This window comes from Ustilago hordei, assembly GCF_900519145.1.
Source record: "Ustilago hordei strain Uho2 genome assembly, contig: UHO2_contig_20, whole genome shotgun sequence".
Lineage (NCBI taxonomy): Eukaryota > Fungi > Basidiomycota > Ustilaginomycetes > Ustilaginales > Ustilaginaceae > Ustilago > Ustilago hordei.
In genome coordinates this window covers 79,072-101,299 of record NW_024545282.1, presented here as the reverse complement: position 1 = coordinate 101,299, position 22,228 = coordinate 79,072, and the positions used below count along the sequence as shown (strand labels likewise).

General features: G+C 51.7%; 4 protein-coding genes across 4 annotated transcripts; all 4 read left to right on the top strand.

Moving 5' to 3' along the window:
• Window positions 1-683: 683 nt before the first annotated feature.
• Window positions 684-3,665, top strand: UHO2_06635 (uncharacterized protein; the record flags this gene model as incomplete). Its single annotated transcript, XM_041558804.1, has 1 exon — window positions 684-3,665. One exon carries the CDS (start codon window positions 684-686, stop codon window positions 3,663-3,665), a length of 2,982 nt encoding a protein of 993 aa, XP_041414738.1.
• Window positions 3,666-8,682: 5,017 nt separating this feature from the next.
• On the top strand, window positions 8,683-11,529 carry UHO2_06634 (uncharacterized protein; the record flags this gene model as incomplete). Its single annotated transcript, XM_041558803.1, has 1 exon — window positions 8,683-11,529. One exon carries the CDS (start codon window positions 8,683-8,685, stop codon window positions 11,527-11,529), a length of 2,847 nt encoding a protein of 948 aa, XP_041414737.1.
• A 1,551-nt stretch (window positions 11,530-13,080) lies between these two features.
• Window positions 13,081-17,469, top strand: UHO2_06633 (uncharacterized protein; the record flags this gene model as incomplete). The annotated part of the gene is made up of 1 exon (XM_041558802.1): window positions 13,081-17,469. The coding sequence occupies one exon, from the start codon at window positions 13,081-13,083 to the stop codon at window positions 17,467-17,469; it is 4,389 nt and encodes a 1,462-aa protein (XP_041414736.1).
• A 569-nt stretch (window positions 17,470-18,038) lies between these two features.
• UHO2_06632 (uncharacterized protein) lies at window positions 18,039-19,046 on the top strand (the record flags this gene model as incomplete). Its single annotated transcript, XM_041558801.1, has 2 exons — window positions 18,039-18,487; window positions 18,614-19,046. 2 exons carry the CDS (start codon window positions 18,039-18,041, stop codon window positions 19,044-19,046), a joined length of 882 nt encoding a protein of 293 aa, XP_041414735.1.
• Between the last annotated feature and the right edge of the window lie 3,182 nt (window positions 19,047-22,228).

Here is a 22,228-nt window from a genome sequence, read left to right as displayed (position 1 = left end):
ACCCCAGCGACCCCAGCGATCCCAGCAATCCCAGCTCTTCTTTGCCGACCTGCCGCCACTATCGTCGATAGACTCAGCCTCAACCCACACCATATCAATTCGGCTTCAAGGTCGAGCTCACCGGGCAAGTTTTCGCCGAACGGAGCGAACCGAACATCGACCCGGATCACCATCTTCATTGCGCCTGCAAAGAACAGCAATTTAACGCCGCGGAACCAGGTTGAAAGAAAGAAAGAAAGATCATTCCTCCCATCTTACAGTCCTACCTCATCTACACAGCCGCTGACTGCCATCTCATTAACGGCTGAATCCAAAACTTCTACCACGACCCGAGCTTGTTCTCAACGTCTGTCTGGCACAACAGGCGCTACTTCTTCGTCGGAACAGACTGTTGCCACCGGCAGTGTGCAAGCGACCATCATAATTGCTCTTCTGCTCTCAGTCTGCTGGAGCAACCTTCCGGCTGAGGCAGTAAACTGTCGTACAAAGCGCAGCTCCTCTCACCGCAACTCAGTCCGTCAGCTTCAAACCAAACCGTCTATCCAGCACTTGTCAACCTTCACGCTCATCCAGCCTTGGAACGCAGCGAAAGTGATGCGACTCAACCAACGACTACGACAAAGCTTCTGGACAACCTGCTGCTATCACCACATTAGGAGCCTACCGGTGGCTAGGAAAGCAACATGTCGTCCGCAGACGCAGCTGACTACGGCTTCAAGCGTTTCCGTGTAGCCAGAGCATGCCTCGTCTGCCGCTTGCGCAAGACAAAGTGCAATGGCGAGCAACCTTGCCATCGATGCAAAGCTCACTCAGCAGAGTGCAGGTACGAGACCGTAGAATCGCCCGCGCCCAAACGAGTCAGCCCTACTGGCTCCTCATCCTCCGTTCCGAACGCAGCTCGTGCATCACGTGTCACAGGAGAAAACTGCAACAACAACGATCGAGAAGATGCCGACAGCGTTGATGAGGCTCCTGCCCATGCTGCCGCCGAAGCAAGAGCAGCCAAGAGACAGAAACGTGCCATGATTGATCAGATTGCAGACCGCCGATGGGGAGATCGTCAACCTTTGCGCTCTTCCAGCAACAGGGGCAAATCTGGCTATGTGCTGCATCATTTGCCGCTCTATGCGTCCATCGATCAGGACGAGCCGACAGAGCATCACACAGAATTGCATACAGAAGACGGTATCCGTGCACACGATCAGAACACGGGCAACATGCAGTTCTATGGATTCACTTCCAACTTTAACTTCCAGCATCGTCTTGCGCAAACCATCGAGGCCTTGCGACTGCGAGAGCAACACCAGCATCGTCTCAACAGCACCAACAAAGCAGCAACAAGCAACCTCAACGCAAGTAATGATGGCCCCTCCGCCGTCTCAGACAAGAGCCGCCGCTCCTCGCATCTTCCCGAAAGCATGAAGATCTGGGGTCATCAGGATATCATCTTCCGACAAAGTCTCTCGGAGAAGAGCTTCCCTACCCTCGATGCAGCCAAAGACGCAGTGGGAGATTCGACCTTCTTGCCTCCATCCATCGTCGACCGATTCATCGAGAACTATATGACCCTCATTCAACCACAGCTGGGCGCGGTGCCCAAACGACAGATCTTGAAATGGGTCAAGGACGCCAAAGCGTCTGGCTACCTCTCTCGCGGCTTCTCAGGCGTTCCCTCAATGGCTGCATCTGGTCCAGGCGGTCCACAGCCAGGTCAAAAGGCAGGCATGCGTACAAATGAGCTTGCAGCGCTCTACGTCGTCCTCGCCCTTGGTGCGCTAATGGACGAAGGTGATTGGGAGGATATCCATGCGCCGCCCGTACCCATGACTCGAGAAGGTGCTATCGCATGCGCAACCACACTCTTCCTTCTCGCCAAAAAGAGACTCGAGGAAATCGTCGAGAACTCAAGCATCCAAAGCGCACGCTGTCTGGTGCTGATGAGCTTCCTGTCGCTTCAATGGTCCAGTCCCAACGTCGCCTATCTCTACATTGGCTATGCAGCACGAATGTGCATCTCCATCGGCCTTCATCGCGAGACGTTCTACTCGCCCAGCAATCCTAGAAGTGTGGAACACAGACAATTGTGGTGGACGTGCTATGGTGTCGAAAGGATGATTTCCACTTGGTTTGGACAGCCTTCGGCGATCCAGGACGGAGATGTGTCTGCCAAGTTGCCTCGGCCGGATAACTCGCATGACGCCTATTTGCTCGTCTATGCGCAGATCGCCAAGGTCTGTTCGGATATGTCGAAGCTTTCTGCAAACCCACCAGCAAACGCACACGATGTCCTGTTAGCGTCCGAACGGATGGAGGCAGAGATGTTACGCATTCGACAAGAGGCGCCCAGAGAGCTGGGCCGAGGTCTTTGCGACGGCTTTCATCGCGACGCAGACGACGACTCTGATTCATCCGACCTTGTGGTCCGTCGCTACTCGCTTACGACGCTCTGGTGGTATCTCCGCTTGCTCGTGCACAGCCCTCTCGTCATCTTTGCATTGTACTGCCGATCCATAGCTACCGACATCCCGCGCAGTGTCCTCGACAAGACGCATACATCGGCTCTTGCAGGTCAACAGATCATCGATGCCATCTCCAACGCACGCTCTGACATGCCTCGACCCGGACTCGACAATATGCGTTTTGGCAGCTTCTATCTCGACTCGGCCTGCACTGTCGTACTTGCAGCAATCCTGTGTGATCCGAGCAACCAGGATTTGGCGTTCGGGTACCTGGCGAGCATCGATCGGGCAATCAAATATCTGGAGAAGAAAGAGAGGATCTACGCGGACGTCGGAACCACAGCTAGTCTCCACAAGGCCAGGGACTTGGTGGTATTGGCGAGACAGGTTGTGAGGATGGCCGCTGCAGGGCAGGTCGCGAGTGCGCCGGGTAGAGGGAAGAGCAGTGCTGCAGGAGCAGGCTCAGTTTCGGCGTGCGCTATGGGTGTGAGCCGCGGTGCAAACATGGATCAAAGCTCAAGGTTGTCTCACGTAGGCAATGGCAGATTTGGGTCGACATTCTCTACTAGCTCAGAGCGAGGCACAGCGTCAGCAGACCAGGGAGACGACCATCCGGAAGGTCAGAATGGTGTCGGCACCAGCAGTGAGAGCACACACCGAGGCGCCTCAGCGGGCATCGCCGAATCCGAAGCCAGGGGAGAGAGAAGCTCCACAGCCGACCTCTCCGTATTCTCACTTCTTGGCCCTACTCCAACAACCACCACCAACTCAAACCGCGCTCCTTCTACCAATCCGGCACTCACACCTGCTACTACAGCTGACGGTGTGCATTTCGAAAGCAACGGGCGCGATGAATGGATGCAGTACTACCTGTCCAACTTTGACTGGCTGACACCGCTCAACCAAACGCCTCTGCCCACCAACAGTCATGCCGGCACCAATGGAATGTCACCACCAGATCAGTATGGCGGCAGGATTCTACCTGCTCATCTCAGCGGAATTGGGAGGACGGCAGGAATGGGTTCGCCGGGCATGAGCTCTCCTGGCAGTGCTTCAGGCCCGGCGTCACTAAGCGAGCTTGACATTGGGCTGCTGATGGGTGGTGTCAGTGTAATGGAAGGTGTCAATCATCCCAGCCACGCAAGCAATGAGGGAGGTCCGATGGAAGGGTCAACTGGAAGCAATACAGGTGCATTCCAGAACTAGGCCTAGGCCGATTCAGTCACCCTCGATCGACCATTTCAACGACGAAGAGCGGTGTGTCCGAAGTATTGACCTGTGTGTGCGGAAGACGATTTGAGGCAATGCTCCCGCGGAAGTAGGCAGGCAGTGTAGAGAGCTTGTGCTCCCTTCGCTTTGGGCAAGTGTGGAAATCGAAAGGGTCTTGGCAGATAAGCTAAAATTATCATTCCCGAGTGCCAAGAGCTTTTTTAAGTTGAAGTAGATAAAAGATGCACAAAGCGTAGAGACTGCAGAGAAAGTGTTTACGGCCGAGTAAAAGGCTTGCACAAAAGGGGCTCAGCAGCACATGCATGCATGCACTCCGAGCATGCGTGAGTGGCGAAAACTTGAAGATACTTGACTCACATTTGTACTTAGAACTATCATCATCAACAACGACACTTCAACTGATTAAGAGTCTGATGCTCAGTGCAATGCCACCATCGACAAGAGCCAGACAGACAGGAAGAGATGATGAACAAGCAGCTGTGGCCACAGGTAACAGTTGAGAGGAAGGATGGCTCATGCAGGTAGTTAGGATCCTCCAGCTAGCAAACTCAGCACTGATGGCTGAGGAGGCGATTGTATGGGCTATGGGCCTTGTTAGCATCAGTGGCCAGACCCCATGCAGAGAGACAGAAAAGATCCCCAAGGATGTATCAAGTTCCATCGCACACATCAAGAAGCTTAGCGATAGCAACTGGCATACTTGGGAACCAACATTCATTGACTGCCTTCAGAGGGTACACAATGCAAAGGAGATACTATATGGCATAATTGCACCTGGAAGCGAGGAGTACGACAAAGACCTGGACAAAGCTCTTGTGGGTCTCATCCATGCTTGTTGCGACAACAGCCCAGACAGTCACATTGACACCTACACCATTAGGGGTGCAGATGAGGAGGTCCAACTTGGCAGCATGCTGTATGCCAAGCTCAAGAAAGCACTAACACTGAATGATGCTGTAAAGTGAGCAGGACTACAGGATCATATCCACACAGTGCACTTGCACAATCGAGACATTGTCAGGCTAGGCAAGGAACTCGATTCGATCTGGAACAATGCAGCATGTCTCAGAAAGCACTTCGATGAGGACCTCAAGAAGTCAACTCTCTATCGCTGCACAGCCCAAGATTGGTTCTATGCCAATGCCATCGATGCACTCAAGACAGCCAAGCCAGATTGTGAGTATGACGAAGCCTACCACATGTTAGCAAAGAAGCAGCAGGATGGTGAGATCTCTGGCCGCATTAGAGGGGCAGCCAGGGTTGCCACGAGGGTGGAGCAGGGGGACAACAACCAGGCAGAGCAGGGACCAAGGGGCAGATGCAATCCCCGCAACCCCTCAGCCCCTCCAAAATGCTACATGTGCAGAGGACTGAACCATATCGCCCGAAATTGCATGAACAACAATACAACACAAGAAGCAAGCCACTAGGAACTCAGGTGCACCTTCCTAGCGATTGATGGGGGCAAGCGATCAGCATGTGACACCTGGATCATCAATTCAGGTGCAACTCATCATATGGTAAATGATGAGAGAATGCTGCTCACCTCGACAAGCAAGGTCAGCCAGATCAGTACAGCAGGGAACGAAAGGCTTCAGGTGAAGGCCATAGGAGATGCCTCCCTTCAGGTTGGTGAGGCTACTATCCAGCTATTGGATGTGCTCTATGTGCTGAAACTCAATGCTAATTTATTGTCCATACAAGGCTTGATCAAGAATGGTGCACGAGTAACCTTTGATGAGTTTGGGACTACCATAAAGCAGAACAATGGTACCCAAGTGCAATTCAGGAGGAACAGGAGACAAGGCCACTTCAAAGTGTGAGGACAAGCACTGGCCTTGGAGCTGGAGGAGACTCACAACGACGTCCCAGAGGATGATAAGAACACAGGAGATCGGGACAGCTACCTCTGGCATGAGAGGTTTGGACACCCGGGATGAGACAAGACAAGGCAGATCCAGGTGCACTACCTCAGTACTGATGAGAGGATGGAGCACAAGTCGAAGCATTGCAATGCATGCAGTCAAGGGAAACAGACCCGAGTGCAGATGAGCCAATCAGAGTCAAAAAGAACAGGGGCACCACTAGAGCTAGTACACATAGATTTGATGACAGATTTCAAGGGCCATGCCAACTACCACTATGCACTAGTTGCTGTGGATGACTTCTCCTCCCTGATCTACATGGAACCACTCTGCACTAAGGGTGCCACACTCACAGCACTGAGAAGGTGGATCACCAGGATGGAATGAACAATGGACAGGAAACTCAAAATGCTCTGCAGTGACAATGGAGGAGAGTGGTGCAGCTTGGGAGCTGAAGACTGGCAAACTCAGGAAGGTTTCAAGTGGCAAAAGAGCATCCCGGGGATCAGTATCCAAAATGGATGGGCAGAGAGAGCGATCAGATCGGTCCAAGAAAAGATGCACTCAATGCTCATTGGTCGAGCTTGCCCCAGAGAGCTATGGCCATATGCAATCACAGCAGTGGCACACATGATGAACCTCACCCCGTCAGCCACCAAGGCCATTCCTCACAAGGCCTTTTATGGAACCACCACACATAAGCTGGCCCAACAGCTGCGAGTCTTTGGATGCTTAGCATGGGTCCATGTTCAATGGAAGGACCAGCAAGGCAAGTATGGGGCTAGAGCAAAGCCAGCCATCATGATTGGGTATGATGACAAGCACAAAGCATGGAAATTTTGCAACCCAGACCAGCCCGCGTCAATCCAATGGAGCAACTCAGCAATGTTCCATGAGGACAAAGGATGGAGTGATTGCCAACAGGAGGCATTCAAGCCCATGGCAACTACAGAAGTCGAGGAGGAGGGTGTCATGCCAACCACAGTGGAGGAGGAAACCAGATCAGAGGCCACAGTGGAGGATCTCCCACCAGCTATAGACAGCACAGTAGGCACCGCCAACACAGCAGTACTGAACCTGGACCCAACCCTTGGAGAGGCAATGAACAGTGAGGATGCCCAGCTCTGGAAGGAGGCAATATGAAAGGAGCTGGAAGGACTCAAGGCAATGGGGACTTGGGAGGTGGTGCACCAACTGCCAGGAGTACCACTTGTAGACTCTAAGGTTGTGCTTCAGCTGAAGCTTGATGCTGATGGCGTGCCCATCAAGCACAAGGTGTGACTGGTTGCAAGGGGCTTCACACAGAGAGAGGGGATTGACTACCAAGAAACCTTCTCTCCAGTAGCTCCCCTTGGAGCAATCAGAGCCATCTTAGTACTAGCAGTACAGAACAACTGGGAGGTGCATGCTCTGGACATCACTATGGCTTACTTGAACTCCATGTTAAAGGAAGCAATCTACATGAAGCCACCAGAAGGATCAGGAGTACCTTCTGGCCAGGTGTACAAGGTAGTCAAGGGTTTATATGGCCTAAAGCAGTCCAGGTGAGAATGGAACAAGGAGTTCAATAGGTCCTTGTAACACATGGGATTCTTCCAGGTAGAGTGTGCTCCCTGCATCTACACCAAGGGACAGGGTGAAGATATGGCCATTGTGGTCATCTACATTGATGATACATTGGTCATAGCACCATGGCTGGACACAGTCCTAAAGGTTAAGAAGCAGATCGGCCAGAGATGGAAGATGGAAGATAGTGGTGAGGTCTCTCACTTCCTTGGCATCAAAATCAGTCGAGACCGTGTGATGTGCACCATGACAATTGGTCAGTCAGGGTACATTGACCAAGTGCTGGCAAAGCACCTGGACAAATGTACAAAGCCAACCATGGTCCCAATGCAGAGCATACTGGAGGGAACCCTTGTTGCAAGCGCAAAGCAACAGAAGGAGTATCTGGTGATCATTGGCAAGCTACTCTGGGTTGCCAACAGCACCTGGCCTGACCTTAGCCTCACCATGGGCATTCTCGCCAGACACATGCATGAACCATCACAGGAGCATTATCAGGCAGCACAACGGGTCTTACGCTACCTTGAAAGCACAAAGGAGGTTGGATTGGTTTATAGGGCAAATAAGTCACAAGAGCCACTGGTCGCACACAGTGATGCAAACTGGGCAAGCAATGCCACCATACAGAGAAGGAGTACATTGGGATCAGTGGCATTAGTGTATGGGAACCCAGTAGCCTGGAAGTCAGCGATGCAAAAATGTGTATCATTGTCTGCCATCAAGGCAGAGTTCATTGCAGCCACAGAAGCAACATGTGAGGTGCTCTTCCTCAAGCAGCTACTATGCTCAATTGGTATAGCCACAGGCACCCCGACAGTCTACTCAGACAACACTGGTTGCATACAGGTTAGTAAGGACCCAGCACAGCACTGGAAGCTTAAGCACATCGACACCAAGTATCACTTCGTCTGTAACAATGTTCAAGAGGGAAGGGTGCAGATCAAATATGTGGACACCACAAGAAACTTGGCAGATGTACTCACAAAGCCCATTGGGAGACAAGCAATGCAGCAAGCAAGATCTGGGCTACACCTGCAAATACCAGCAGCAGCATACAGGATGGGGTCCCCAAGCTATGTGACAGTATTGAAGAACAGAGGTTGCACCTTGAAACAACAGCATAATGAACAGGGTACATATGCTGTTGAGGGGGGGAGTTGAAGTAGATAAAAGATGCACAAAGTGTAGAGACTGCAGAGAAAGTGTTTATGGCCGAGTAAAAGGCTTGCACAAAAGGGGCTCAGCAGTGCACGCATGTGTGTGCTCCGAGCATGCACGAGTGGTGAAAACTTGAAGATACTTGACTCGCACTTGTACTTAGAACTATCATCATCAACAACGACGCTTCAACTTTTTACGCTTCTGAAGGCTGTGCGAGGCATGTGCGGTGCCGCTCGTATGCCCCAAAGCACAGACCACTTCCTTTTTCTGATGTTCCTTTCCTCACTTCCATCCACGATCCGCACACACCTTCGTACAACCCACCTACGTAAGTCACCAACTCATCTGAAGGAAAAAAATAGAGCTTTGCCGCCCACACAAAATCACGCGAGATAGTCATCATGGCTGACGGTGGAGGCGGAGCAGCAGGAGGTGGAGGAGGAGGTCGCTTCTTTGGCGGTGGAGGTGATGGAGGTGCAGCCGCCGCTTCTTCTATCGGCCACCACACACCTCCTCACTCTCATCATCCTCACCCTACCCATGGCTTCGGTGGACGTAACCAGCAGCGTCCTACATCCAACGCGACACCGACCTCGCAGAACCCGAGAATGGCCGCTACCTCGTTCAACGCCCGACCTCCACAGCGCGCCGGTGCGACAGGAGAAGAAGCTCAATGGTCGCTCAAAGACATCTACTGGCAAGGAAGAGAGTGTAAGATCATCACACAGAATCAGAACGGTCCTTGTTCGCTCATCGCCCTCTGCAATATCCTCTTGCTTCGTGGAGAGCTGCAGATCACACCACCCGATAGGCCAGTGGTAAGCTATACGTACCTCTCTGGGCTGCTTGCCGAGCATCTTTTGACCAAAGGAGCAGAAGGTGAGGAGTTTCAGGCAGCTCTGTCCATCCTACCTCGCACTCAGTATGGGCTGGATGTGGATGTAGGCTTTGACTCGATTCGAAGCTTTGCAGCTGCTCCGGGGAACAACGGAGGCGCGGGAGAGCTGGCACTGTTCAGGCTGTGTGGAGTCGAGTTGGTGCATGGCTGGTTGCCTAATCCTGCGGATGGGGAAACCTTTGGAGCAGTCCAAACTGCGGGAAGCTACAACAAGGCGGTAGACATCGTTGTTCGGGGTGACGAAGTTGCAAACGGCGCTGTGGTGAAGGATCGCGGAGTAGGTGTGCTTGCAGCTACTCTCTCCAGCGAGGCAGCCGTGTCCAATGGCAAAGCACCACAACGCAACGGCTGGAGCGACGAGCAGCGTGCAACTGTTCGACATGCGCTGGCACTGCAATCTTTCCTCGATACACAGTCTACCCAGCTCACCTACCATGGACTCTTTGTTCTCGCTCAAGAACTTCCCGCTGGCCAGCCAGTCGCACTCTTCCGCAACTCACATCTTTCGGCCCTATACAAGCGACTGCCGCACGAAGGAGTCGATGCTGCCACCGGAGAGGGGACCAGCGCCAACGCACCACCCACACTGTTCACTCTCGCTACCGACTCGAGCTTCCTGATGGAAGATGAGATCGTCTGGGAGAGTCTCGTCGATGTCGATGGAGCAAGTAGCGAGTTCTACGACGGCAAATTCAAGAAGTCAACCATGCGACAGGGTGACTACGTCGGTCGCGAAGCTGATGGACTAGATGGTGCGGGAGGCAGAATGCAAAACGAGGATGCAGACTATGCGCTAGCAATGCAGATTTATCAGAACGATCAAGAAAGGTTGCAGAGACATGAGCAGAGGAGAAGAGACAGGAGGTCGACGAGTGCCAGACAGCAGCAGTCGAGCATGCGACAGGGCAATGTATTTGCAGCGGATACAATGGGTGCGACACCACAGCAGGCGTTCGAGACGCCAAATGAGGTGTTTACTACCATGCGGTATGAGGTGACGGCGAGGGATGAGCAAGGTGATGCGTTGGTTGTCAAGACGCTCATTCCGCAGAAGTTGCAGGATGACAATGCGTCTTTGCTCAGTAGAATGCAAGGCTTGTCAATGGGTCAATCGATAGCAATCGCACCGCAGCCAGCGGTCCAGTCGACGAACTCATTCTTGAAACCAGATCAAAGCCAACCGACGCCTGTCTCGACTAATCCGTTTCTCAATACAGCTGCTACTGCCGCAACGACCTCGCATCGACTGTACCGACACATTCCACTCCTGGATCAGCACCTGGAAAGACTCAGGGCCTCGACAGGTGCCATCTGCCGTGCCTACTCTGCGGTGTGGTCGATGGCTTTGCTCGAGCAAGAACGATCTCTGGAGCCGCAACGCATCCTCGAAGCCATTGAATCGAGCTTAGCCTCCTCTCCTGCTGACGGCGGCGCCGAGGGACAGGTGAAAGGCATTCGAGTGGCAATTAACAAAGACGGCTCGATCAAGGTTACTCAGCGCAGTATCAGCCCTTTCCCTAGCACTGTGGAGAGCGGGTTGACCGGCGTAGCTCAACCTCCAGCTGTACGGCTCGATGCAATGCCAACGCGCGTGCGCACGATGGATCTTGAGCCTATTGTGTTCAACAAGACCGATGCACGTGGGTTCTACGAGGCTGCAAAGCAGCGTGCTGGTGCGGATCCGAGCGTGCTCAGTGGCATGAGAGAAAGGGATGGAAGGTGCTTTGATGTGATCTTGTGGAATGATGAACGGACGGATACCTTAGATGACAACACGGCGGATGCTGCAGCGCCTCCATCGGCAGCAAACAGGTTGGTGACAGAGTCGAGTCTGGCCAACGTTGTGGTGGAGCTGCTGCAGCCTAATGGCGGACAATCGCGATTCGTCACTCCGCGCACATCGACAGGCATGTTAGACGGACTGCTGCGTCACTGGCTGGTGGAAAAGGGGGTTGTGGAAGAGGAGGATGTGAAGGTGGACGAACTCTATCATTGTGTACGAGAAGGCACTGCGCAAGTTTGGCTTTGCAACTCGTTGCGCGGTATCTGGCGTGTCGACTTGGCTGATCCTCCTGGTGGCACACCTCATGGGAACATTGCAATGGGTGCAACAGCAGGAGGCAAGACCAAGCAGACGAGATTCTCGTCATTCATTCGGAGCTACTCTCGACACAACTCGTACGGTCCCACACCCGCCGCTGCTTCCGACTCTGCAGCAGTGCCACCGGCTATTCCCGAACAGGCAGTGCACAGCCAAGTTGCCGACGACCTCTACGGACATAAGCAGGGCAAGAAGGACAAGAAGGGGAAGAAGATCAAGGGTGATAAGAAGGATTGCATCATCATGTGAAGCCTATGTGCGTCACTAGCTTGTCATCATCCAATTACCCTGTCGAGCCCCTTTCGAACCTTTCACATTGCGCACAATGATAGAGTGCACCATTCTTAACGGCTGTGGATGCGCCGAGCTTGACCTTGAGTATCGTCAAATGAAGGCATCTTACTGTAGCTTCTGTATGATGAATGTGCGCTCCAGAATGGTTGATGTTGAAAAGTGAAGACGTTTTGGGTCCCGATAGCTGGCGATCGGGGATAGTCTAAGTACGATCTCACTACTCCGTTAAGGCAGAAACATATACTCAATTGACTAAGTGAACATGGCGAGAACCTAGAGTTCTCGGCCAAATATATATACATCTCTGAGGCTGATACCGAGTGTGGCTGCTATCTACTTAATGACGATGTCTGGCAACGAGCGGGACCAGGTTGCATCCGATCCTTGGAGAGATCGTCTCTCTCCCTAATCTCCGATCAGATCTGCTTCGCCCGATCTCTCTCATCTTGCCTTATGTCTGCTTACATCACCATGTTGGATTGTCTACTTTCAACAGTTGAATCCTCGAATCTCGACTTCGGCTTTCGGTATTCTGCTGTCAAGAATATTGTTTGCATCACGTGATCTTCAAAGAAAGGCGCGTGCGCGTCTGGGCTGGACTCAACAATTGCTCTTCACAACATCATTTCGCTTCTCCGCTTCTCCGCTTCTCCGCTTCTCCGCTTCTCTCTTCACTACCATCATCTTCACCAAAGCCAGACGCACTTTTAGCAGCCTGGTTTGTCGTTATTATTCGCCCTCCCTGTACACCCTCCCTTGCCGCTCGTTCCTGCACTCGACGGCTCTTACGGCGGGCTGGGAGCCTCCTTGTCGAGCTTCGAGGACCTCACGGGTCTTTGCCTGCAATCCACTTAGTTTTGTTCTTGTTTCGTGCGATTGAGTCCAGACGGGATTAAAGTTTCTGCTCCGCCTTTTTTGTTATCGCGTAAAAGCACTTTGGGTTACACGAAGACCAAGAAGAGCGTCTCCTTCTCTTGCTATGAACACACGGCGATAGATGCAGCTCAATCTCACCACTCTCTTTCGAAGCATCACACGATCTCTACCATCACATTGCTGCGCTGGACGCAATCAACGTTGCTCACAGGCTGGCCTGAGCACTGTACTCTATAAACTCGGAGACGCAGGCTTGATCTTTCTCATCACGACGCCCACCTTCTGCGCATTTCGCCGTCACCTGCACTCGTCACTCTTCAAGATCGTCTCAGCTGCACGTCGTTCACTGTCAGTTCGCAAAGCATGCTTCCATTACACTCTACACTTCATTTCGAGACTCTCCTCAATCTCTAGCAACTTGTCACATCAATGAATCTCGGACTCCTCTTCTCCGGAAAATACCTTGCGCATAGGTAATCTCAGCACACGTGCACTGCTTAATGTTCCGCACTTTGCCTTTATAACGCCGCCCTGGATCCCCGCTTGCCTACACCGGCCTCTAGCTTTGCTCTGTCATCCAGTACGTCGAGCCACTACCGCTAAGGGTGAACTTGTGCTCCGCTCCGCACCATGGAAGTCCTAATCCAGCGCATCGATCCATGGGTCACCGAGGAAGACCTCTACAAAGAGGTCGCTTCCGCACTTCACAGTCCGCCGGTCCGACTTCCTGGCCAAGGTCTTACCAACTTCCGTCTCTTGTTCCCCAGGACCACTCGAGGCAAACACAAGGGATACGCATTCCTCACCATCGGAGAGACCTCTACGGCTTCCGCTTTCCTCCAGTTCTGCTCTAACGAGCGAAGTAGACGCCCTCTAGACATCGTACGAGATGGCAAAGCAAATACGCTCAAGCTCACACCGAATGGTTTTGGTAACGAGAAGATTGTACGCCGTCTTCTCTCGTTCCCTTACCAAGACTGGAACTCCAGACAGCGTAGGCTGAGAGGTGAGCCGGCGAATAGCGACTCTTCCAGTGGTCAGAGCGATGACGATGGCAATGTGGGCGCTAACGCCATCAGTCCTGTACCTCCTGGCGTCCATCATCGCTCTCACCAGGTGCGGACCGAAACTGTCCGCCAACAAGCCCGCAAACGCATCGAGCCCGTAAGGTACGACGGGGCTTGGTCGATTATTCAGTTCGGCGTCATCTGCGAAGATGGTTCATTTTCAATTGAAGACTACGATGCGCCTCAAGTACCTCTTCCGTCCGGCTTCGACGTCAAAGCGCAAGTGCTGTACTTTGGCGATAAGCACAACTCGATTCGCATCCTTTTCAACAACATCGTAAGCTGGTCTATCGATCACGCTCACAATGCACTTGCGTTCGAACTGGAAGATCCCGCAACGTTCATCCGTCAAGGCCGCAACAGTTCCATCTTCGATTTCATCAATAAGGTCGATCGAGAGCTTCATATTCGAGATCGTGGTCGATACCGCGTGCCCCTGATCGGATGTCATTTCCGCGTCTGCTTCGTGTCCGTACGTGATCTGGACTGGTTCTGTCTTGAGGCAAGACCGTTCCTCAAGCGGGCAGGCAACCCACGTCAGGAGCCAAGAGCCATTGTGCGAAGGAATCTCACTGCGCCGGACTTCTTCGAAGCTGTAGGTCAATTCTGCGCCGACCTCGACATCCGTGTAGCCTACCAGTTTGACAAGCTCATTCGCAATGGCCTCTATTCGCCAACTGTGCTCGAGATCCTCAAGGACAACACCCGTCGTCTGATCAAGTGTCATAACGTTGACTTCGCCGCGAGAGTGCTCGAAAGCCTCGCTGTGACTTCACGACAGATTCAAGTACGCGATCGCCACACTCGATGCCTCTTGGGGTCTGGCAAGCTTCAGCAACGCATCGAAGTCGAGCAGCAGCGTCTTATTCGCCAAGACGCCATGGAGGCTGACCCACTCAATGATCAAGTCGTCACCACGGCAACGGCACAAGTCTACCATGTCGCTATCACGCCAACTCGCATGCTGCTCGAAGGACCCTTTATGGACGCCTCCAACCGTGTCCTGCGTCTCTTCCCCGAGTTCGGCAGCCACTTTGTCCGAGTGGCTTTTTGTGATGAAGATGGCGACCGGTTCCCCGTCTCACGACACGATCTGCACGGTATTGATAGCGAATCCTTCGTCCGCGAACGTATTGGCGACCCCCTCAAGCATGGTATTGCCATCGCCGGCCGCAAGTTCGAAGCCCTCGCATGGTCTGGTTCTGGCCTCGGTAGCCATCACTGTTGGTTTGTCACTGCATTTACCGACAAGGATGGCAACCTATGGAACGCTGAACGCATCCGTCAGTCGCTTGGCGATTTTCAAGGTGTGGACCGGTACCCAGCTCGTCTTGGCGCTCGACTTTCACAGGCTTTCAGTGCGACCTCTTCGACCATTAAGATCAACGACGACTGGGTCAAGATCGTCACTGATGACCACAGTAACTGCGCGATGCCTTCAAATGGGCCCAACGAGCGGGAGAAGCAATTCTACCTGCTCACCGATGGTGTCGGCGAAATCTCCCGCGAACTGCGTGACGACATCTGGCGTGAGTTGTGCTCGGCCAAGAACATGCTTCGCGAGTGGCAGCTTTCGCAGCAGGATGCAAGACGTATTCCTTCAGCGATTCAATTCAGGTACGGTGGTGCCAAAGGTGTGCTGTGCCTCAACCCGCAACTTAGGGGCAAGGTCATGAAAGTTCGACACAGCATGATCAAATTCTCCGCACCCAAGCATCGAGATCTCGAAGTAGCAACTACATCCTTTCATCCACTTCCGGCGCGACTCAATCGACCGCTCATCAACGCTCTTGAAGACCTCGGTGTCCCAGCCGACGTGTTCGTCTCTCTACAGAACAAAGCAGTCGAAAGCGCACAACTGGCAAGGAAAGACTTCAAGCACGCATCCCAACTCATGAGATCCTTTGCGCTCAGTGACACAGCCGAAGTCCACAAGCTCTTCCATCGACTTGATAGTATCCTTGGCATCACTCCGGACAACCTTCATCACGACAGCATCCTTAACCGACTCTGTACCATCGTCATCGCAGCCGCGCTAGGCGATCTCAAGCGTAAAGCACGAATCCCCGTTGATGGCTGTACCCTCATTGGTGTTGTCGACGAGTTCAACTATCTCGGCAAGAACGAGATCTTCGTTCAAGTGAACGACAAGGAGGATGGCCAATACCGTATCATTGAAGGTCGAGTCATGATCGGACGCTCTCCCACCATCCATCCTGGCGACGTCCGCATCGTCACCGCCGTCAAACCTCCTCCCACTCATCCCTTGCGCCAACTTCGCAACGTCGTCGTCTTCAATAAGCATCCGCACGGTCGTCCGCTTCAATCTATGCTCTCTGGTGCAGATTTTGATGGTGACATCTTTACCATTTACGAAGACGAGCAATTATTCCCGAAGCAGATGGCTTCACCTGGGGTATACAAGAATACACCACCGCGGGCATTGGCACGACCATGTACATTTGAGGATCTGGCGGATTTCTTTGTTGACTTCGTGATTAACGATCAGATTGGACTGGTTTCCACATTCCACTTGCACATTGCGGATCAGAGTGAACTGCATTCGCTCGATCCGGATTGTGTCAAGCTGGCCCAACTGCATGCGAAGGCGGTAGACTATAGGAAGACGGGTCAGGCGGTGCATCGGAAAGACGTGCCAATGCCGCCGCTTAATTCGCCTAGACCGGATTTCTTGGCACAACGACCAGTGGGACAGGGGATCTATGCAAGTTCAAGGGCATTGGGAAAGTTGTTCAGGGCGATTCCGGAACACACGACGGATACGCCGTTCGGCGCACAGCCTTCTTGGGCGACAGAGACGCAGGGCAAGCAGAGTGCGCTATCGAGTATCTTGAAACAGCCTGGGAAAGCTGACGATATCGTGGATATTTTGACGATGTTGACTCAGAAGTTTCCCCAGATTATGCCTGAAGGACTGCGGCTGAAGCAGATGCAGGCGCATTACAGGCCGTTGCTTTCATCGTTCGTATCCCACCTCAGTCGGCTGGCTGCTTGGATTCCGGAGAGCAGGACCGAAACGGAATGGCTGAGTGAAGAGGAGATCCTGGTCGGGACGCAAGTCATGGCGACGAAAGCAAAGCAACTCAAGCGGAGGCAGGAGAGGTTGACGGCCTCCACTGCCGAGTTGTTCCCAACTTTGCGGGCGCAATTGCTACTCATTGCTAGCGACGATACTGTGGAGACCTCTACGATTCGGCCTACGCCAGACACGGATGCCGGTGGCAGGAACAAGGGGAAGAGCAAGTCAACCGGCTCAACCACAATCCCTGGTCGAGAACGTGCTGAGACAGTGCACTTCACAGGCTACGCCCAGCTGGTGAAAGAACCTGTTCGGAAGCCACTGGCAAGAATTGTCGTCGTAGACGGCGAACGAGTATTATTGAAGGAGAAGCCTGGTGCGAGTGGCACACATTCGCCGCAGTCCGATGACGAAGGAGATTTTGATCCCAAAGGACACTTGGATCATCAGGCAACGAAATATGCCCTGAACGAGCACATTGCCAAGACTCATCAGGCTTGCTCTTCCAGACAGAACAATAAGATTCAACAAACGAATGGTAAAGGCAAAGATAAAGGAAAAGCTAGCGGCACATCCACCCCTAACGGAAGCGGCCGAGGACATCAGCAACTGCAGCAACAGAAGGGCAAGAACAAAGCCATCGCATGCACAGATCCAGAGCTATACAATCTGCTGTATGACTGTGATGATCACGATTATGGTCTTGACCTCCACTACAGCGGTCGGATGACGGTGGAGAATCTTAAAAGAAGGAAGAGGAGGAAAGAGCTGCAATATCTCTACGCAGCATGCCATTTGGGTGCGTCTGAGGTGGCAACAAGACACTTTGGTGGGAACACATTTGCGGTGATGGCATTAGGCTGTCTATTGGAGCTCCTGGACGAACATCAGGCCCACGGACATCTCTTCTGAGCGATTTGCCTAGCCTAAGCATAATGAAACATTACAACGACTCGAGGATGGATGCGTGACTGTGAATCGAAGCAAGGCTCAATATGACTGGTAGGGAAGGCGAGGTTGCTGGGATGCTATGCGGGACAATGAGTTTGCGACCAAAGATCGCTCTGTATGAAGAGTAAAATCACATGACCACGCGGTCACGTTCATGCGTTAACGCATGCACCAACTTCATTCACTGTCGCCACATGTCATTGCCCACCAACAGCCCCTATTCCAGCTCATCTCACTTTAGCATACCACACAGTCATGTGTGGTACCTCGCCCTCACACACTCATAGCAAAGCATATATATATGTTCATAGTATTGCTGTATCTAGCCTTTGAAAAATGCTAATGATTTTATGCCATTTGCTCCAATTCTCCAAATGCTGTGGAGTACCTCAACAGATTAAGAGTCTGAAGCCCTACTGACCAAACACTGACAGACCTTGCCATGCCTTGCCATGCTGTCCAACCCATACCCTCACCCACATCCACTGCCCGAAGTAAGGGCCCACTTTCAACAAATCTGCCAATCCAATATGCCTCCATGGACTTGCAACTCTGATGCTGAGAGCAGTGACCTGTCTGATGGACCAAATGAATCAAGGGCCCCCACTGCACCACAGAAGCAGATGCTGATCAGTGCAGAGACCCCTTCACCATATGACTCCAATGATGATGATAACATCAGAGACAAGACATGCTACAACATTGACACCATCTCAAACCTAAACCCAGAAATGCTCAAAGGCATGCTCATTGAGCTCACCAAATGCAACAAAGCAAAAGACTCTGACATATACAAGAAACCATCCTGCTGCTCCAATTTCCATCAAAGGCTCTTACACACCCATGATGCACTCAAGGAGGCACCCAAGCTAATGACCAAGAATTGGTATGCTTGGAATCCTCATTTCAGAGGGATCCTGTCTAACTGGCCAGTGGCTATGAAGCACCTCGATGGTGTCATGGCCCCTGGGGACAAAAGGTATGATCATGCTCTTGATGGTGAGCTATGCACCATCCTTCAAAGTAGTGCCCTGCTCACTGGCAATGACAATATCAATTACTTTTTCATATGACCTGCAAACTCAGAACCCTGGAGACTTCACAGCCTTTACTGCAGGCTGAAGAAGGATCTCACCAAGATGGAGAAGATTGCCAAATTGACCTTGCTCAACAAAGTTGGGAAGATTCACATGTTCCAGGCTGATGTCCAAAAGCTCATCACTGATATCAATGAGCACTGGGCTAAGGCCAAGTCCATGGGCCATGCTCTTCCTGAAATACTCAAAGTGAAAGCCCTCATCGACCAAGCTAGATACATCACCCAATATCATCACTGCATCATCACACTTGAAGATACTGGGATGGCATCCAGTTATGAGGTGCTTTGTGCTGCATTGTGCAAGCAACAAGATAGCATGACTGTCTGGATGGACCACAGGGTCAGCAACCCCAGGACAGCCCAGGCAAACTTAGCTGAAGGACAAGTTAAGAATGAGGAAGCTTACCACCATGGTAAACCCAGACCTGACAGAGTCTGATGATGCTACCACTGCAATGCAGAGAATCACATCTCCAGGTATTGCCCAAAGAAGACCCAGGAGGGAATACCAATGACACCCCCTTTCCCAGGTCACATGTCTGCATAGGATACCTGGTGCACCATCACCTCCACTTACCATACCTCACTGGACCTACAATCCACCACCTGAATTGTGGATTTGGGAGCAACTGATCATGTCACGAATGATGAATCCAATCTCACCTCTTCCACTCCATTGTCAGAGGTCACGCGCCTGAAACCTGAGATCTGTAGTAGGACCACTTCTATTACAGATCCTGTCAAGATATGTGATTGTATATGTAGTATTATGATTCCTGTCAAGTTATGCCATAGTGATGTCCTTATGACTTTACTCACTCAAATCTGTAATTGGGGTTGTGCTATTGCAGATTTCAACTGACCACTGTGGACACTCCATCCAGAGGTAGCTTGGCACAATCAATAATGATATGAACTGTACTGACACCAAGGTCTGGTGTGAGTATGAATGCTTGATGGTGTCAACACGAGTGTCCAGTGTGTCAACTATTGCTTGAGGTGATCCCTAGACTGCAGTGGACTACTGCCTTCAGTTCTATTTTGAATCCAGACTGCTGGTTTGCTTTGAACTGCCTTTGGATGTCAGTGAGCAGTGATACAACACACATGCTACAGTGAGAGGCAATCTACTTGATTGCGACTATGCTGACTGAAACTAATATGTACTTATGCTTGAAGTATTAACTAGTTGATATGATGTAGAGTGGATGAGGATCCACTCGTTCACCTATGACGAGAAAGTATGATTATATACCTCTTGTCAGCAGTCACATGCCTGAAACCTGAAACCTGAAACCTGTAATAGAGTTGATTCTATTACCAATCCTGTTGAGTTATGCGACAACACTTGTGGTATAGCAATTCTTGGCAAAATATGTAGTAGAGCCATCTCTATCACTTTTCTCGCTCAGAACTGCAGTAAGGGTTTTGCTATTGCAGGTTTCAACTAACTGCTGTGGACACTCCATCCAGAGGTAGCTTGGCACAATCAATAATGATGTGAACTTGTGATGACACCAAGGTCTGGTGTGAGTGTGATTACTGGTGGCATTGACATGAGTGTCTAGTGTGTTGACTAACGCTTGAGGTGATCCCTGGACTGCAGTGGACTACTGCCTTTGGTTCTATCTTTATCTGGACCACTGGTTTGCTATGAACCACCTTCAGACATCAGTGAGTGGTGATACAACACATGCACTACAATGAGAGGCAATCAACTTGATTGTGACTATGCTGACTGAAAACTAATGAGTACTTATGCTTCTGAAGTAATACTAGTTATATGGTGTGTAGAGTGGATAGGGATCCACTCGACCACTTATGACAAGAAGGTATGCTTATATACATCCTTTGTAGTATCGCCTGCAACACTGCTCCGGCTCTCTCTCTCCAGAGAGTACCTGTCAGGGGTCTCGCGCCTGAAACCCAGGTCGGTCTGTCGAGATACTCGGTGACTATCAAACTGTGTGACAGCTATTGTCTCGGTATCAGTGACTATCAAGTTGCACAGTGACAGCAGGTGGCATTCATTGTATATACTATTGTAGGTTTCGGCTGACCTCTGTGGACACTCCATTCAGGGGTAGCTTGGCACGATCAATATCAATGCTTCAGTTATGATGACACCAAGGTCTGGTGTGAGTGTTGATGATGATGAGGTTGATGACGTTGGTGATAAGGTTGGTGAGTGTTGATGATACTGAGGTTGATGGTGTTGGTGATAAGGTTGATGGCATCAACACGAGTGTCCAGTGTGTTGACTTTGACGCTTGAAGTGATCCCTGGACCGCAGTGGACTACTGCCTTCGGTTCTAACTATATCCGGACTGCTAACCTGCTATGGGGCACCTACGGACATCAGGTAGTGGTGATACAACACACACACTACGATGAGGAGCAACCTTGATAGATTGCTGCTATGCTGACTGAAACTAATATATATACTTATGCTGAAGTGATAACTAGTTATGGTGAGTAGAGTGGATGAGGATCCACTCGACCTTTGATGATGAGAAAGCATGGTTATATACCTCTTCACAGCATCGCCAGCGATGCTGCTCCTGCTCTCTCTCCAGAGAGTACCTTCTTCATCGAGTACTGTTCAAGGGCCTCTCCTGCTTGCTCGGCACCCCTGTGCCTCTGGAGCTGTGTCGACTCCTTCGACACTGCTCCTCCTCCTTGCTATCCTGCTGCTTGTTTGGCACCCTTGTGCCTCCTGAGTGGTGTCGACTCCTTCGACACTGCTCCTCCTCCTCATGACCTGGTGTCGACTCCTTCGACTCTTGTCTCTCGAGCCCCTGAGTGGTAACCATCTGCATGCTCCTTGAGCTTGGTCCTCTTCGTGGCTGTGCCTGCTCCTTGAGCTTGGTCCTCCTCATGGCTGTGCCTGGCCCTCCTTGCATATGGCTCGGTCCTCCTTTGCATGTGAGTCCATAGGAGTCCATGGTCTCCATGGAGACTGCACTACGACCATGCTCTATACTGGTATCGACTAGATCTTCGATACCTGTGCTCCTTCCATATGAACCAGTGACCCTCCTGCTTCTTGAGCATCCAGGCCCATGACAGTACCCTCTTCGTCGAGTACTATACAGGGGTCCCTGTAGCACCGCTCCTGTCCTCGACACTGCTCCTCCTCCTCATGACCTGCTTGCCGGTGTCCTTGACATGGCTCTTCTTCCTTTGACCAGCGATGGTTCTCCAGGTCTTTTATCTTGTGAACCCCTGAGTGGTAACCAACTGCATGTTCCTGAGCTTGGTCCCCGTCTTGGCAGAGCTTGGTCCTCCTCGCATACAAGCTTGGTCCTCCTTGCATGTGAATTCATAGTACAAACATCCTTGTTGCTGATCTCTGCAGAATCTGCTATACAACCTCTCCTACTACAGATCTTGGTGGAATTTGTGATATCATCCTTGTTTGTACCAATCTCACTGAGATCTGTCATAGGGCTGATTCTACTGCAGATCTCAATGAATTCTGCCACAAATCCTACGATCTGCCCGATCCCCTGATTCCTGCGCTCCCTTCATATGAACTTTAACGGGTCTTTCTGCTTCTTGCACATTCAGGCCCATGACACCTCTTTGCAGTGTCGCTGGTGACACTGCTCAGGCCCTCTC